This window comes from Melozone crissalis, unplaced genomic scaffold (genome assembly GCF_028551555.1).
Source record: "Melozone crissalis strain CALT ecotype California unplaced genomic scaffold, PUWL_Pcris_2 ptg000107l_1, whole genome shotgun sequence".
NCBI classification, from domain to species: domain Eukaryota; kingdom Metazoa; phylum Chordata; class Aves; order Passeriformes; family Passerellidae; genus Melozone; species Melozone crissalis.
Window position 1 is genome coordinate 227,493 of NW_026535884.1, and position 17,447 is coordinate 244,939.

The following is a 17,447-nucleotide window of genomic DNA, read 5'->3' on the forward strand; positions in this document are numbered from 1 at the left end:
GCTTCCTGGCTGCAAAGTGAGTTGTCTCCCTAAATCCCCTGCCCTCGGAGCGTGTAATCCGTATTAGCCTCGCTCGGTGACAGTGCCCCGGCTCTGCCCGGCCCCGGTGGCCACGGCAGCGTTAGTAATGCACTTTGTGGGCACAAAGCTAATCTGGATTAACTTGTTTGCTGACTTAAACGGATTGGTTTGTGAGCAGCTGCCCAGATCTGCAGCCTCTGCTTTCCCTGCAGCAGCGTTCGCTGCCCAGCCTTAAAGCCGAGCTACAAATCGTCAGTTCCGAAAGGCAAACCATGAACTGTCACCCAAAATCCCACGGGATGACAGTGAGCTGAGGTGGAGGGAACAGGAGTTTGGGAAGTGAGGAGAGAGCAGGCAGGAGTCACAGAGCCCTTCTGGAGGGATGAGTGGGTTGCTGGTTTTTGTGGGAAGACGTCACCGCCCAGGCACGAGTCAGTGCTGCCATCAAAGCCCTGGCTGGGGCTCGCTGTCGCTTCCAGGAATTATTAGAACTGTCCCAGAAGTTCTCAAAGGGAGCACAAACGGACAAGGAGGGGAATTCTAAGCAGCTGGAGGTCAACCTGTCTGCTCTGAGTCCTGAAGGGAGGAATGGCAGAAGTGCTTGATAAGGAATAATGAATGGAAGGCTCAGCCTGGCGGGGATCACACCTCTGAGAACAAACTGTGGACGGGCTGTCACTTTTCCAGAACTGCAGGATGTGAAACATCAATAATGCTGAGTGTTCAGGGTCAGGAATCCTCTGTGTTTGGGGATTTTTGGGTGATGTTCACAGGAGTCACCGAGCTGTTTTATGTATGAACCTGCGAGGTCATAGCAGGGCGATGAGTCACGGGGTGAAATCACTGCCCGCAGTCGGAAAGAGATGTCAGGAGGCTCAGGAATGCAGGAACGGAAAAGCAGCAAAGGAATGCCGACCCTTGTGCCAGGGATATCGATCCTCTGCTGGAGGAGTGACTAATTTTAAGCATTGATTTATTGTTTTTGTTTCCAAGGAGCCTGGGGTTGGTGGCACCACGGGGATGAGTAATTACAGCAATTTGTGGGTTTGACGAACCCACGGGAGCGGTGAGAGCTGGAATGTTTGTTTTACAGGATGGGCTGCTCCTGGAGCAGGGCTGCAGCTCCTCCCAGCACCCAGCCTTGCTCAATAGCCCCCAGTTTTTGGCTGCTCAGGCTCTGCACTGCAAGGAGCAGGACAATGGCGTTTGAGGGAGGGAGGGGATAAAGATGGAGATGGAGATAGGAGGAGATGGGAAAGCTGGGGGTGTTCACCTGGAGAAGCTCCAGGGAGAGCTCAGAGCCCTTTCCAGGGCCTGAAGGGGCTCCAGGAGAGCTGGAGAGGGACTGGGGACAGGGGATGGAGGGACAGGACACAGGGAATGGCTCCCACTGCCAGAGGGCAGGGGTGGATGGGATACTGGGCAGGAATTGTTCCCTGTAAGCTCTGGCTGCCCCTGGGTCCCTGCAGTGCCCAACACCAAGGGCTGTCACCCTCCAACCCAAGAACCATGTGGGAATGAGATTTACAGCCCAGCCAGCTCCTTCCAATCTCTCCAGTGGGAAATACAACCCTTGAACTGGGATGGGTGAATTTATTTCATGTTCTCTGAGGTTCAGAAGTCAATGTTCTTTGATGATGGTGAAGGGAATGTGCTTTCCATCTGGTTTCCCTCCCCAGTCAGTTCTGCCCTGGCTGTCAGCCACTCCTGGTGGAAATCTCCTTTGGTTCATTGCTCAGGGCAGGGCAGTCAGGAGTGTGCTCAGAGCCAGAGCTCTGCTCTCCCTGAGCATCAGTGTCTTCAAACATCAGAATCACTGATTCCTTTCCAGAGATAAGCCACTTGAAACTCCAGGGGTCACTCAATTTTGCTGGGACATAAAAAAACCCCAACTAAATCCATTCAGTGTTTTCCACCCAAAGAAACCCTAAAACCATCAGGGGCATGCACAATTTCCCTCTGATTTATTCTACACCTGATATAAACGATCTATAAACATATCATGTATTCCATGATATGTTTATAGATAGTTTATATCTAATATCCTGAGCTGGATCCACAAGAATCATCAGAGTCCAGAGCAGCCCCAACAATCCCATGTGGAATTCCCACAGGCTGGAATAAACTTCAGCTTTTCACTGTGCTTGCTTTTTCCTGATTTTCCCTATTTTTTCCCCTCAAGCTGCTCAGCCTTCCTTACCTTCAGCTGCTTAAAATGACTCTAAAAAGAAGTAGGAGAGCACAATCTCAGTGATTTTGCTGTGGGGGGGTTATCCCACATGGAATTTTATGGGAAATCCAGAATTCTGCCCAGCCTCCAAGGCAGACAAGCTGAGCAAGCCCTCCCTAATCCGTGTTTCAGTTCCCCCTGGCCAGAGGTACCTGGGTGCTGCAGACACTTCCATGGGATTTGTTTTGGGGCCAAGAGCTCTTGGGTGTCTCTGAGGGGATGTCAGATGTGGTGTTCCCTCCCTGTTCCCCATCTGGCTGCCTCATCCTTTCCCACAGGGGGCTCAGAGCCAGAGCTCTCCTCTCCCTCAGCATCAGTGCCTTCAAACACCAGAATCACTGATTCCTTTCCAAAGATAAGCCACTTCTGCAGTGCTGAAACTCTGGGGGTCACTGAATTTTGTTGGGACATAAAAAAGCCCCAACTAAATCCATTCAGTGTTTTCCACCCAAAGAAACCCTAAAACTAAAGAGGGAATGCCCCTGGATGATCCTGGGTTTTAGTGGGGCTCTAAATGAGATGGGGTGAAATCCTGACAAGAGAACAGAGCCCAGGCTGGGTGCAGAGGGGTCTGTGAGCTCTGTGATCCAGCTCAGGGCAGGTCAGTGAGCTCAGTGCTTTAATCACAGCTAAGCTCATTAATTCCAGGCCTCTAAGGCAGTTTTCTCTGCACTTTGAGGAGCAGCTCTGCCCGAGGGATAATCCTCTTGGGAAGGTTCTTGCTGGAGCTTCACCCTGCTCGGGGATGCCCTGTGGTTCTGGGGAGCTGGGGCAGGCTGGCTGCTGTTCTGCAGGGAGGAGAGGCCTGAGCTGGGGGGGGGACACGGGGCAGGGACAGGGCTGTGGGACACAGGGCAGGGATGGGGCTGTGGGGACAGCAGTGATAGCAGCTGTGGGGACAGCAGTGATAGCAGCTGTGGGGCACAGGACAGTGACAGGATCTTTGGTCACACAGATCAGCAGTGACAGGGCTGTGGGGACAGCAGTGACAGGGCTGTGGGGCACAGGGCAGTGCCAGGGCACTGTGGGGACAGCAGTGACAACGCACAGGGCAGTGACAGGACTGTGGGGACACCAGTGACAGGACTGTGAGGACAGCAGTGACAGGACTGTGGGGCACAGGGCAGTGACAGGACTGTGGGGACACCAGTGACAGGACTGTGAGGACAGTAGTGACAGGACTGTGGGGCACAGGGCAGTGACAGGACTGTGGGGACACCAGTGACAGGACTGTGAGGACAGCAGTGACAGGACTGTGGGGCACAGGGCAGTGACAGGACTGTGGGGACAGCAGGGCAGTGACAGGGCTGCAGGACACAGGGCAGGGACAGGGCTGTGGGGACAGCAGTGACAGGGCTCTGGGTCACACAGCAGTGACAGGGCAGTGACAGGGGCTGTGGGTCACATAGCAGTGCCAGCGCTGTGGGGACAGCAGTGCCAGCGCTGTGGGGACAGCAGTGCCAGGGCTGTGGGGACAGCAGTGACAGGGCTGTGCTCCCTTACAGGTGCGTGTTACTACGACCCCAACCAGTCCATGTACGTGTTCGGGGGCTGCACCCAGAGCAGCTGCAACGCCGCCTTCAACGACCTCTGGAGACTGGACCTCAACAGCAAGGAGTGGATCCGGCCCCTGGCCTCAGGTGAGCCCCCCCACGCCCCTCCCTCCTCCCCAGGGCTCAGTTCTGTGCTTCTGGGTGTGTCTGAGCCTCATCCCACCGCGTTTGGGCTGCATCTGGAGAAATGTGGGGTTTGGGGCACAGTCTGAGTCCTCAGCACCGCCTTGGGGGGTTCTGGGGAGCAGCTGGTCCCTGTCGTGCATGGTAAAGGACATTCCCTGCAGCCACCAGAGCCTGAGGTGATGAGGCTGAGAAAATCAGGATTGTTCAGCCTGGGGAAGGCTGAGTTGGGATTGTTCATTTGGGGAAGGCTGAGTTGGAATTGTTCAGCCTGAGGAGGGCTGAGAGAGTTGGGATTGTTCAGTTGGGGAAGGCCGAGTTGGGATTGTTCATTTATTGTTCGTTTAGGGAGGACTGAGTTGGGATTGTTAATTTGGGGAAGGCTGGGTTGGGGTTGTTCATTTATTGTTCATTTGGGGAAGGCTGAGTTGGAATTGTTCAGCCTGGGCAAGGCTGAGTTGGGATTGTTCAGCCTGAGGAGGGCTGAGAGAGTTGAAATTGTTCATTTGGGGAAGGCTGAGTTGGGATTGTTCATGCTGCAGTAGGCTGAGAAGGATGTGATGTGATGTGATGTGATGTGATGTGATGTGATGTGATGATTGTTCAGCCTGGAGGAATCTGAGAAATTGGGATTGTTCAGCCTGGAGAGAAGCAGCTCCAGAGAGAGCTCAGAGCCCTTGCAGGGCCTGAAGGGGCTCCAGGAGAGCTGGAGAGGGACTGGGGACAGGGGACACAGGGAGTGGCTTCCACTGCCAGAGGGCAGGGCTGGATGGGATATTGGGAATTAGGAATTGTTCCTGTGAGGGTGGGCAGCCCTGGCACAGGTGCCCAGAGCAGCTCAGGCTGCCCCTGGATCCCTGGGAGAGTCCAAGGCCAGGCTGGAGCACCCTGAGACAGTGAAGGTGTCCCTGCCCATGGCACTGGGTGTGTTTGAGGTCCCATTCCGTGATTCCATGGTGAGAGTCACTGTCCCAAAGCTGAGATCACTGTCCCTAAGCTGAGATTTTCTTTGCTCATTGCAGTGGCTCCCACTGCAGGTATTTTGGGGGGTGGAGCAGACAAGCCCGTGCAGGTGGGAGAGCGTGGGAAAGCAGGTTCCTTCCTGCTGTCCGGGCACCCTCAGAGGGCAGGAAAACACCACAGATTATTTCCCACACTGGTTTTTTTGTGCTGGAAATGTCACCCACAACAGTTTGCCTTTTTCTTTCCTTTTAATTTCTGAATTCCACTAAAATAACTTTGAGGAAAGCAGAATTGAGGGAAGCTCTTGGGGCAGGGAAAGAAATCAGTGTTGGAGCAGCTGTTTTGGCAGGAGGAAGGAGAAAAGGCGCTCAGCATCCAGCAGCCTTCCTTGTTGGGCACAGAATTCATGTGCCCCAGGTATTGTGGGCTGCTCAGATATTGTTTAAAGTCTGGAGCACTTGAAGTCGTCCAAAATGCAGGGGATAAGGAGACAAGAGGTGGAGATGGATATAGAGAGAGATGGGAAAGCTGGGGGCGTTCACCTGGAGAAGAGAGGGATCCAGGGTGACCTCAGAGCCCCTTGCAGTGCCTGAGGGGGCTCCAGGAGAGCTGCAGAGAGACTGCAGACAAATCCCAAGTGCTGGTGTCACCTGGGAATTTCCAGCTGTGAGCACCTCCCTTGGTGCTTGGACATCCACCCACACTTCCTTGGAGTTCTGGTTTTGTGTCCCACAGCCCCTGTGGGACTCCCACAGGGGAGAATTGGGGAGTTGTGGATTTAAAAGAGGAGAAAACAAACCCCAGTCCCCTAAAGGGGCTCCTGCCCTGCTGGGGCTGCAGAGGGGAGGATGCACACACAGCTCCTGGGCTCTGCAGAGCTCTCTCTGCCCCAGGCCATGGATTCCTGCAGCCAGGGGAGCTCTGCCCTCTCCCCAGTGCCTCACAGAGCCATCCCTGCCCTTCCTGTCCCCAGTGCCCATCCCTGCCCTGTCCCCAGTGCCCCATGGAGCCCATCCCTTCTGTGACCATGCTCACAGGGGTTTTCAGGTGAGGGAAGAGACGAGAATGTTGACTCCATGTTCAGAAGGCTTGATTTATTATTTTATGATCTACATATTGCATTATAACTATACTAAAAAGAATAGAAGGAAAACTTTCATCTCAGAAGGCTGGCTAAGCTAAGAATAGAAAGGAATGAATGATAACAAAGGCAGCTGCCTCACTCTCTGTCCAAGCCAGCTGACTGTGATTGGCCATTAATTACAAACAACCACATGAGACCAATCCCAGATGCACCTGTTGCATTCCACAGCAGCAGATAACCATTGTTTACATTTTGTTCCTGAAGCCTCTCAGCTTCTCAGGAGGAAAAAATCTTAAATGAAAGATTTTTAATGAAAAGATGCCTGCGACACCCTGCCCTGCCCTGTCCCCAGTGCCCACCGAGCCCATCCCAGAGCCCTGAGCCCATGGTGGTGCTCCCCAAGAGCAGCTCTGTGGGAATGTTGTGGCTCTGTGGGAATGTTGTGGCTCTGTGGGAATGCGTGGCGGGGCTGGGTCCCACGGGAAGGGAAGGGAAGATCCCCCGAGGAGCTGTTCCTGCACGCTGTCATGGCTGAGATGGGATCAGCTGAAACTGGAGGCCGGGCTCGGGGAACTCTCTGGTTCCTGCTTTTCCAAAGGGGTGAGTCAGCCCCGGTGGGATCCCACAGCTCCAACTCTTCCTTTGGGTGCCCCCAACTGGGGGTGGCAGCGCCTGCCTGGGAAAGGAGAGCCTGGAGGGGGCAGAGCTTTGAAATGCTGCGATGTAAATAAGGCAGGAGGGGGCTTTCTAAAAGAAAAACCGAAGAGTTGACATTGATCGATCACCACTCATTGTGTGTGCAGGCTAATTGCTGTGGAGGAGTTCCCACACCTGCCCCACAGACTCCAGAGCTCTGGAATGAGACTCTGGCTCTTCCCCAAGGCCAGGGCTTGCTCAGAGAGCTTCCCTCACACTCCACGTGTGCCCTCATTCAGCATCTCCTCCAAGGAGCCCTGGGCAGGGAATGGGAGCACAATGTCTTGGGCACAACTCCATCCCTTCCTGAGAGGCTTTTCCAGCAGAAGACACCCTTTTGTTGTTGTTGTTGCTGTTTGTTCCTACCTGTTTTCATCCGGGTTTTCTGGCTCCCAGGCATGAGATGACATCAGAGCTGGATAATTCCCCTCCAGCCCAAGCTGCTTCATCTGGGAGTAAATATTTAGCCTTCAAAGAAATAATTGGCTTGGGTTTCTTTCGTCTCAGAGACGGAGGAGGGAGATAATTACTTCAAAAAACCCTAATTTTTGAGGTTTCAAAGTATTTTTTCGCTTAGATCTGAAACAATGGCTTTGACGTGTGACGGATGGGGCTGGAGCAGCACAAGAGAGTTGGTGCCTGGCTCTTATGGAGAGCTTTTGGTGGGCTTGGAAGCTCTGGAAAGGAGGGTGGCAGGCAGCAGGATCTCTATTTTGGGAAGGTGCCTCCCAGCTCTTCTCCCTGGAGCTCTCCTGGCCATTGTGGAGCTGCTCCCACCCTTCCCATCCCACGCAGGATGTGCTGGAGCAGGAGCAGGATAATTTGCAGCCCCACGTGTGGGATGTGCTGCAGTGCTGTCCCAGGGTAGGTGGTCCCTGGCAGGCAGGGGCTTTTTCCATGTTGGGGGTTGCTTTCCTTGCCCTCACTTGCACAGTTAGCCTGGGCAGTTGTTGGAATTTGGGCCCATCTGTGCTCAGAGCATCCTGGTGGAGGGCTGGGGGTGGTTTATGCTGGAATCTGTTTATCCAGCTCCACTCCTGAGAGTCTAGCTGGTGGAGCACGCTGGTTTCAGTGCTGGGAGTCCCTGGTGCTCCCCAAAAATGGGCTGAACAGCCAGGAAAGAAACCAAACCCCATTTGAAACTGAGAGTTGCAGGACATTCAGTACCTGGAGGGGCTCCAAGAATGCTGGAGATGGACTTTGGACAAGGGCCTGGAATGCCAGAGGGCAGAGTCAGATGGGACATTGGGAAGGAATTGCCCCCTGTGAGGGGGATGAGGCCCTGGCACGGATTGGAAGTGTCCAAGGCCAGGCTGGACAGGGCTTGGAGCACCCTGGGACAGTGGGAGGTGTCCCTGCCATGGTGGGGCTGGGACTGGATGGGCTTTGAGGGCCTTTCCAACCCAGAGCATTCCATGATTCCATTGTTTCATGCAATGGGAGCTGCTGGGGGTTGTGCTGAGGCCTTTGCTGATGCCTGGATCCATCCCTGGATCTGCTGCCCTGCTGGCAGGGAGGATTTGTGCTGCTCCCATGCAGCTCTGTGGAACCCTCCTGGTGAGCTCCCACCCTCCCTGTGCAGGGGAGGCTGCTGGAGGCTCCCAGAGGGCCCCAGCTGCTTTGGCACCATCTGAGCCTCCTCCTGGCCACATCCTGCAGGGACACCTCACAGGCAGAATGGGGAATGTCCCCAGTGTCCCCAGTGCCCTGCTGGGCTGCTCCAGGCTGTGTCAACTTGATGGTCCTGGGGGTTTTTCCCACCTCAAGGATTTTGGGATTCCTTTTCCTGCAGAGCAGTAACTGAGGTGCTCTGCCCTCATCCCAAACTGCAGCTCTGTTCCCCTTGCAGTCACTTCCCTCACAGGGGATCCCTGCCTTGCTTTGGGCATTAAAACCCCCCAAAATCCTGACCTGAGGAGGCTTTGTCCCTCCTGGGCTCCTTGGTTCCAGTTCCTCAGAGTCCTCAGAACCACACCAGAAAAAGCGTTTTTGGATTAGGGAGGAAAGGCCAGGAGCTCATGGCACAGAGGGGAGAAGCTTCTCCCTTTAAAACTGAGCCCTGTTGTGTTTATAAAGCCAGGAATGGTGCTGGAACAACCAGGGCTTTGCAGGGAGAGGCATTGCTGTAGGACATGCACATCCTCCTCTCTGCTCTGTTTTATCATCCCCCAGTGCTCCCACCTGGGCATGCAGGAGGGCTGGAGGGCCCTGTCCCTCCTGTCCCTGTGGGTTTCCCTCAGCCAGGCTGGGATGTCCCTCTCTGATCCCACAGGGGTTCAGGAGCCCCGAGGCTCTGCTTTTCCTGTTGCTGGGAGGAGGCTCCTGGTCCTGCTGCTCCTGCTGCTGCTGCTGCTCCTGCTGCCCTGGGCCACCCTGCCCCAGCACGGGCACCTCCCCAGGACCTCTCTCCCTCTCTCCTGCTCTTCCTGTCCCTGGGCACATGGGAAAGCTTCTCATCTTCCTCAGGATTTCGGGATCAAACCAGGCTTGGAGGCAGAGCTCCTCCTTGAGGCTTTGATCCCCTCTGCCCTCACAGTGTGGGTCCTGGCTGATCTCCCTCCTGCTCCAGCCTGGAGTTTGTGCCTAAACCTCCTGGGTGGCCTTAGCAGGACGCAGTAAAACCCCAAACCCCTCTGCCAGCGGCTCCTCGCGGCTCAGCTCCGCCCCAGCCCCCTGCATGCCGTGCCGGGAGTGGGAGGATCAGTTTCCCTTTGTGACTGAGGGGAAGGTGCCTTTGATGGTGTTGTGTCAACAAAAGCAACAGCCCGAAGGAGGCAGGAGAGGCTCGGCAGAGACTCCTGGTGTCAGATGTGGTCCTGGTGGAGAAACCTCCCCGTCGCTCCCTCCCCCTCCCGGAGCAGAGAGGTTTGGCCTTGACAAAGCTGTGCAAAACCCTTGCCCCGAGCTAAAAAGCCCAGCCTTGTTTTCATCTGCCCCTTCTAGAAAACAGCAGCGAGTTTTCAAAACAATTTCCCAAACAGTCGCTGGAGTTTCACGGTGCTGAATTCCTCAGCTGGGATCTCCTCAGCTCTGGGAGCTTTGTGGAGCTGAAGGAGATGCAGGGAAGGACTGAGTGGGCTTCCCGAGGAGGGGGGTGGTGCTGGATCCCACAGGATCTCCAGGATCCCACAGGATCTCACAGGTTCCAGCTGGGCGCAGTCACAAACCAGAGCCACACTGGCACTCAGGGAATGAATCCCACTGGGACAGGAGCAGGGCTGTCCAAAGGCTCAGGGGGAATGTGAGGAATAATCAGAGGTGTGGGAATAGTGGGGAGCTCCTCATGTGTGGATTTAAACCCTCTGTGAGTGCATATTGTGCAACTTGTTCAGTTCAGAGTCATCAGCTGTGTCCAGTCCTGGGCCCCTCAGTTCAGGATTGACCTGGAGCGTGTCCAGGGAGGGGAACAGAGCTGGGGAAGGGGCTGGAGTCCCAGGAGAGGCTGAGGGAGCTGGGCAGGGGCTCAGCCTGGAGCAAAGGAGGCTCAGGGAGCCCTTGTGGCTCTGCACAGCTCCTGACAGGAGGGGACAGCCCAGGGGTCGGGCTGTGCTCAGGGAACAGGGACAGGAGGAGAGGGAACGGCCTCAGGCTGGGCCAGGGGAGCTCAGGGTGGACATCACCAGGAATTTCTGCATGGAAATGGTGCTCAGGCCTTGGCAGGGGCTGCCCAGGGATGGTTGGAGTGCCCATCCCTGGAGGTGTCCAAGGAAGGCCTGGAGGTGGCACTCACTGGGCTGGGGACAAGGAGAGCATTGGGCACAGGTTGGACTCATGGTCCTGGGGGCTTTTCCCACCTCAAGGATTTTGGGATTCCTTTTCCTGCAGAGCAGTAACTGAGGTGCTCTGCCCTGACCCCAAACTGCAGCTCTGATCCCCTTGCAGTCACTTCCCTCACAGGGGATCCCTGCCTTGCTTTGGGCATTAAAACCCCCCAAAATCCTGACCTGACCAGAACTCTGCAGAGTGCCCCCCTGGCCTCTGAGCTCCCTGTGTGACTGAGGGGAAAGCTCAGTTTTATAAAAGGCTCAGGATCACCTTGAGCCCCCGCAGCCATGTGTCCCTGTTGGCCTCCCAGGAGCCTGGGGCATCCAGGAGCTGATTCCTGGCAAGGAACAACCTCTCTAATTATGGCTGAGTGCCTGAGCCTCCAAAGTGGAGCAGGTTAATGGGCTGGATGGAAATCCCTCGTGCTCTGAGCAGTCTGGATGAGCCTGGAAGAGAGAAAAGCTTTTTCCAGCTCTTTTCCTCATCTGAGTGGTTTTCTCCTCGTTGCCCTTTGAGTTTGGTGGCAGTGGGGCCCATTCCTGCCTCTGCAGAGCTGAAACATTTTGTGTGATCCTCCAAAAATCCATGGCTTTCCCACCACCCCCCAAAGGCTCTTGGAGCCCTCAAACTCAGAGTGACTTGGCACTTTTGGAAGCTCAGCTTTAATCCTGTGAGCCTGCAGCTTCCTTCTCCTGCCCCTGATTTCTTCCTTTTCACACACCCAGCTTCCTCCTGATCACACCCCTCATTTCTTCCTCATCCCACCCCTCATTTCTTCCTCATCCCACCCCTCATTTCTGCCCTTCTGGAGCAGAACCAGGACTTTCCAAGCTCTGTCCCCTGCCCTTTGGGGCAGAGGCTGTCCCAGCACAGATTGCTTGGAATTGCTTTCTCCAGTTTAAGCATATTGATTGTTTTCCTGCTTTTTTGGACTCCCACTTTTACAAGGAGGTGAGTGACCACTCCTGCCAAGGCTTTAACAAACAAACTGTCCAGCAGCATCCCTGAATATAGAGATTGGACTTCATTCCTGCCCTTGCAGAGGGTGGACTGGCAGCTCTGGAGTGGGAGCAGGGCCCCTGGATCCATCTGATGTTCATTTGTTCCTCTCTTTGCCTGGCTGGTTTTGCAGAACGTCTCTAATGGAATTTGTGGCGTTCAGTATGAAATATCTCAAGGGCAAGAGATGAAAAATCAACCCAAATCAAGTGAAGGGTTTTGTTGGTGTGTTTTTTTTTCTGTGTCAGCTGCCGCCTATTTGGGTTTCCAGGAGATTAATCCACGGTTTAGGTTTACAGCACACACCTCCCCTCCCTGTGATTTGCCAGGCTCTGTCCTCCTCCAGCTCATGCCATTGCTGCCTGTGTTTAACCTCTGCAAGGTTTTTGTTGTCTGGATGCAAACCACATTCCAGTGGCATCCATCCTTGGATGGCCACCCTGCCGTGCCTGGCATGGAACAGTCCCAGGGACCGCGGGTACAAAACCCACGGGCAAACTGAGTGAGTGGTGAGCAGGGATTGATCCCACAGCTGCAAACTGAGCTTGTGGTGAGCTGTTTGCAGGGATTGATCCCACAAGGGCCGTTCCTGAACCAGGCAGGAAAAGCCAAAAGATCCCTGCCTGGGATCCCTCCCTGTCTGGGATCTGCTCCCTGCAAACCAAGGCTTGGAGAGCCCGGCTGTGACAGTGTTCACAGGGGTTCTTGGATGAGGGAAGAGATGAGAATGTTGACTCCATGTTTCAGAAGGCTTGATTTATTGTTTTATTATATATATTACATTAAAACTATACTAAAAGAATAGAAGAAAAGGTTTCATCAGAAGGCTGGCTAAGAATAGAAAAGAATGATAACAAAAGAGTCTGAGCCAGCTGAGTGTGATTGGCCATTAACTAGAAACAACTCTATGAGACCAGTCACAGATCCACGTGTTGCATTCCACAGCAGCAGATAATCAACGTTTATATTTTGTTCTTGAGGCCTCTCAGCTTCTCAGGACGAAAAATCCTAAAGAAAAGATTTTCCGTAAAAGTTGTCTGCGGCAGCCGGTCAGTGGGATGGGGAATGGGTGAGGATCACCGATCACCACCAGGGGAAAACATCCCTGCACCTCCTGCTCCCGAATCCCACATCTGAAATGTGGGATTCTCACATTCCTCCCTCCCTTCCCCCGACCCTACCTGGCTGCATCCTGCCCCTCCCTCCAGCTGGCAGCGCCTTATCCTTATCAATGCCGCGTTCCCACGGCTTTTCCAGCGCTCCCGGTATCCGCCAAGGTCACCGAGGCACGGGGAGGGGGCAGAGGCAGCTCAGCAATTCCACTGAGGTGTGCCTGGGCCTCCAGGAATGCGGTGCCCGAGGCAGCCGGGAATGGCTTTGAAGGAGCCATGGATTACCGGCCCAGGGAGGTGGGGATGTGCCCAGGGAGCGGGGAATGTGCCCAGGGAGGTGGGGATGTCCTCATGGAGGTGGGGATGTGCCCAGGAGCAGGGCTGGCTCAGTCGGGGCTGGCACAGGGGTTTTACTCCGGCAGCCCAAAGCGCTTCTCCTCTCCCATTCCCTGCTCTCCATGCATTGCAGGACTTGGAAGTTCAGCCGGGTTTTATCCGTGGGGGAAAGCATTCCCTGCTGTGGGAAATGGGCTCCTCGGAGCAGGGCTGGGCTGCCGGGTCAGCAGGGCAGGGAGGCAGGTCCGGCTGTGGCTCTCCCTCAGGGAATGATCCCTCAGGCCGAGGATGCCCTCCTGCCCTGCCCGGACAGCTCAGCCTGACGTGGCACAGTCCTGTGGGGACGGAGCAGAGGGAAGGGCTGAGCAGGCTGCAAGAGGAGCAGCTCGAAGGGAAGGGGGTGCTGGAGTGGGGATCTGGATTCCCTCTTCCCTCAGTTCCTCTGGATTCCCTCTTCCCTCAGTTCCTCTGGATTCCCCCTTCCCTCAGTTCCTGTGGCTTCTCTTTTCCCTCAGTACAAATTTGGGCTCTCACCTCGTTCTGCTGTCAAGGACACCTTCCGCTATCCCAGGGTGCTTCAAGCCTTGTCCAGCCTGGCCTTGGACATTTCCAGGATTGAGCAGGAATCCCTCCTAGTAGTAGTAGCAGGTACTACTACTCCTCCTCCTCCTACTACTACTACTAGTACTTGGTATTCCCTCCTCCACCTTGGAAAGCCAGCACTAGGAGAACAATTTATATTTTAATGATCCCAAAGTGCAGGACTGTCATCCCTTTAACCTAGGCAGAAGTTAGGCTGGATTTTCCAAGAGGGTTTTTTTTTTTCTATCAGGATTTTTTCCCCTTTTTCCTGACGTTTGATTTGCCAGCCTTGCAGAGAATTTAATTTCTTGCTTGTCCGAATTTGGTTAGAGCCAAGGAATTTGCAAACTGTGGCTCAGACAAAGCATCTCCAGTTTATTTCCTTTTCAGGAAAAAGGCTCAAAACCCCGGAGCCGCACACGGGGTTGTTGACACTGGTGGTGTCTCACATCTCATGAATGTGTTGCACCTCAGAGGGAGCCGATCCCTCCTTCCCGAGGCGTGGGAGGCACCCGGGGGTGACGGTTTCCCTGGACACAAATTCCCTGATGGTTTCACACCCAGTTATTCCGCTTTCCTGGGTCTCTGACAGGCCTTGCCTCCGGGGCAGCTCCCTCCCTGTCCCTTGCGGGGTCAGCGGGATAAACCCCGCGATCCCACGATCCCACGGCTGCGCTGTCAGCTGGGAGGGAAGGATCCTGCCGGGAAATTCGGGCAGGCTGTGCTGACATCTATCGGCAAGAGCTCCTTCCGAGGCAGCCCAGCCTTTGCCTTGAGGACTCGGTCCACCAGGATTAGGTGTGTAATCCTCGGGATTGGGCAGGCAGCATTCCCGGGGCAGTGTAATCCACACTTCTCCAAGTCTCTCGGCATCCCGGTGCTCTGTGTCTGATTTTAATCTTTCCCCAAAGCATCTGCTGTAAAACTCACAGAGAATGGGGCAGGCACCTGGAACAGCAGAGACCTCATTCCTGCTTGACTGCTGTCCAAAGGTGGATTTTGGTTTCTGCCATGAAATATTCAGGGAGTTTGGTGCTCAGGGCTGGAATTACTGGAATGAAGGAGAAAAATGCTTCCCTGGCGTGGAGGGAGCAAAGTTCAGGAACCAATGGGTTGAAAACGGGAGTGAAGGAGGACACAGCAAGGGAGGAGGGGAGTGCGAAGAGCTGCACTGAATTTCCTTTGCTGTGCTGGGAAGATGCTGGGGTTTCAGTGAATAACTGTTGTCCTTGTAGCAAATACTGGGAGCAGCAAAGCCCTGGCTCTTCCCAGGCTTTTTGCACTTCCTCCCTCTGACTGCATCCAAAAGGGTTGTGGATTCCCCATCCCCAAAAGTGTCCAAGGCCAGGCTGGATAGGGCTTAGAGCAACCTGGTCCAGTGGAAGGTGTCCCTGCCTATGGCAAGGGGTGGAATGGGACGAGCTTTAAGGTCCCTTCCATCCCAAATCATCCTGTAATCCTCTGGCCGTGCCTACAGGGTGCTCTTTAGAGGATAGTTGAGGTTTGGAGCCCCGTGGTAGCTGTAACCTCACCAAATTACACAGCAGCCATTTCCTGGAACACCAGTCATTTTGGGATTCTCCGAGGCTGGGGCGCCTCCCTCGCACTGCGGGAAACGAGCCGGGAGCAGAAAGTGCGGAGCTCAGCAGGGCTGGACACGGCCCCATGATCCCCCTGCCCTGCAGGAACCCCCTCCTGGGGCTGGGGAGCCCAAGCCCAGTTCCCAGCTCCAGGAACATGAGCTGCAGGAGCTGCTCAGCCCTTTGTGGGAGCGCTGAGCTCTCCAGTTGCTCAGGGGCTGATCTGGGGAGGCGTCAGGCTGTGAAATCACCGGAGGAGTCTGCGGGGCAGCGTCACTTCAGGGGGAACAAAACCACCAGCGTGGAAGCAGGGCGAGGTGGATGCTGGGGATTCCACCCACGGGGAGAGGAACAGAGGCTTTTGCAAGAGCAGCTCCCCGTGCCAGGCCAAATCTGCCTTTCCCAAAGGACGGCTGCCTTTCCCAAAGGACAGTTGCCTTTCCCAAATCTGCCTTTCCCAAAGGACAGCTGCCTTTCCCAAATCCACTTTTCCCAAAGGACAATGGCCTTTCCCAAATCTGCCTTTCCCAAAGGAAGGTTTCCTTTCCCAAATCCTCCTCTCCCAAAGGATGGCTGCCTTTCCCAAATCCACCTTTCCCAAATCCACCTTTCCCAAATTCTCCTTTCCCAAAGGACAGTTGCCCTTCCCAAATTCACCTTTCCCAAAGGACGGTTGCCCTTCCCAAATCCTCCTTTCCCAAAGGACAGTTGCCTTTCCCAAATTCACCTTTCCCAAAGGACGGTTGCCCTTCCCAAATTCTCCTTTCCCAAAGGACTGTTGCCTTTCCCAAAGGACAGTTGCCCTTCCCAAATTCACCTTTCCCAAAGGACGGCTGCCTTTCCCAAATTCTCCTTTCCCAAAGGACAGTTGCCTTTCCCAAATCTGCCTTTCTCAAATCCGCCTCTCCCAAAGGACTGCGGCCTTTCCCAAAGGATGGCTGCCTTTCCCAAATCTGCCTTTCCCAAATCTGCCTTTGCCAAAGGACGGCTGCCTTTCCCAAATCCTCCTTTCCCAAAGGACAGTTGCCTTTCCCAAAGGATGGTTGCCTTTCCCAAATCTGCCTTTCCCAAATCCTCCTTTCCCAAAGAACAGTTGCCCTTCCCAAATCCTCCTTTCCCAAAGGACAGTTGCCTTTCCCAAAGGACAGTTGCCCTTCCCAAATCCTCCTTTCCCAAAGGATGGTTGCTGAGGCTGACCTCCCCCCTCAGAGCTCCCAGCACCTCGGGGCACTGCTGCCAGGGAGAGGGGCAGGGTGTATCCCAGTAAAGCCTCTCCCGCAGTGCAGCTGCAGGAATTGCGGCAGGAATTGCGGCGATCCCGTCCGGGGCTGTTGGGAGATAAGAGGCCGAGCCCGCGGCGTTCTGGCGCGGTTATCTCGCCATTGTTTGCTCAATGCTGCATGAGGACATTTTTGCCAGGCATTAGCGCAGAGTGACTCAGTAAATCCAGTTGCACGGGGTTCAGAGGGCACTGCCTCTCCTTGTTCGTGGATTTATCAGAGCGGCAGCACCTCGGAGTGCCGGGGTTAAAAAAATACCCACGGGCACCTTGCAACAGCGTGGAGGTGACTGATCCTCCCCGGGGCCTCTGCCTGCACCTCCCAGAGATTGCGAGAAACCAAACTTGGCTTCCACGCCGGGGTTTGACTGGGCTTGTACCACAGTCTCGAGTCTCTGCAGGGTGGAAATCCCACACTGGGAATTCTGTCTGCATGTCAGCATCAGGGGGTCGCTGATCTGCCCCCCAAATATTGCAGATAAACTCAGGATGTTCCCCCAGTTCCTTCCCAAGAGGTTGCAGATAAACTCAGGATATTCCCTCAGTTCCTTCCCAAGAGGTTATTTGTGTCTGCAGAGGTTTTGTCTCTCTGCTGAGGAGGCAAATCAGCTGAGATTTGTTTGGTTTTTCCTTAAGACTCCTGCAAGGCTGAATTCCTGTCTGCTTCCCAGCATGGAATTTGGGGTTTTTCTGGAAGGGAACACTAAATTGCCTGTGGTTTTGGTAAGAGAAAATGATACTTCTGTGGCTTTTAGAGGCTCTGAGGTTTAGGCAGGCCTGGTCAGAACTAGTCTAGAACATGTTCGTAATCTCAGTGCTCTGTTTTGGGATTAAAAACAGGTGAATGTCAAATGCTAGATCAGAGGCAGCTGAGCAGAATGCTCAGGGTTGGGTTTGACTTTGGGAATGAGTGGGTGTGCAGCAGGGATGTCTGCTCTTCCCATGGGAGTGCTCCTTTGGCATCTCCCAAATCCAGTGCTAGTGCTGGGGTTGCTGGCGTGCTCATTCTCTTCTGGCCTCTGGACTGCTGCTCACCAGCTTGTCCTCTTCCCTTTGGGAAACCTGGCAGGGAATCTGCTGACTGCTGTGGAAAAATCCCTGCTGGCCTGGGAAGCAGAGGGATT

The 17,447-nt window shown here is 54.7% G+C and overlaps 1 protein-coding gene across 1 annotated transcript in view; it reads left to right on the top strand.

The window, feature by feature from the left end:
- The window catches only part of FBXO42 (F-box protein 42), a 56,082-nt gene that overhangs the window by 26,384 nt on the left and 12,251 nt on the right, over positions 1–17,447 (top strand). Inside the window, exon 4 of the mRNA XM_054291924.1 lies at positions 3,757–3,891. Within this exon, the coding sequence (XP_054147899.1) occupies positions 3,757–3,891 (135 nt within the window). The remainder of the gene's footprint in view (positions 1–3,756; positions 3,892–17,447) is intronic.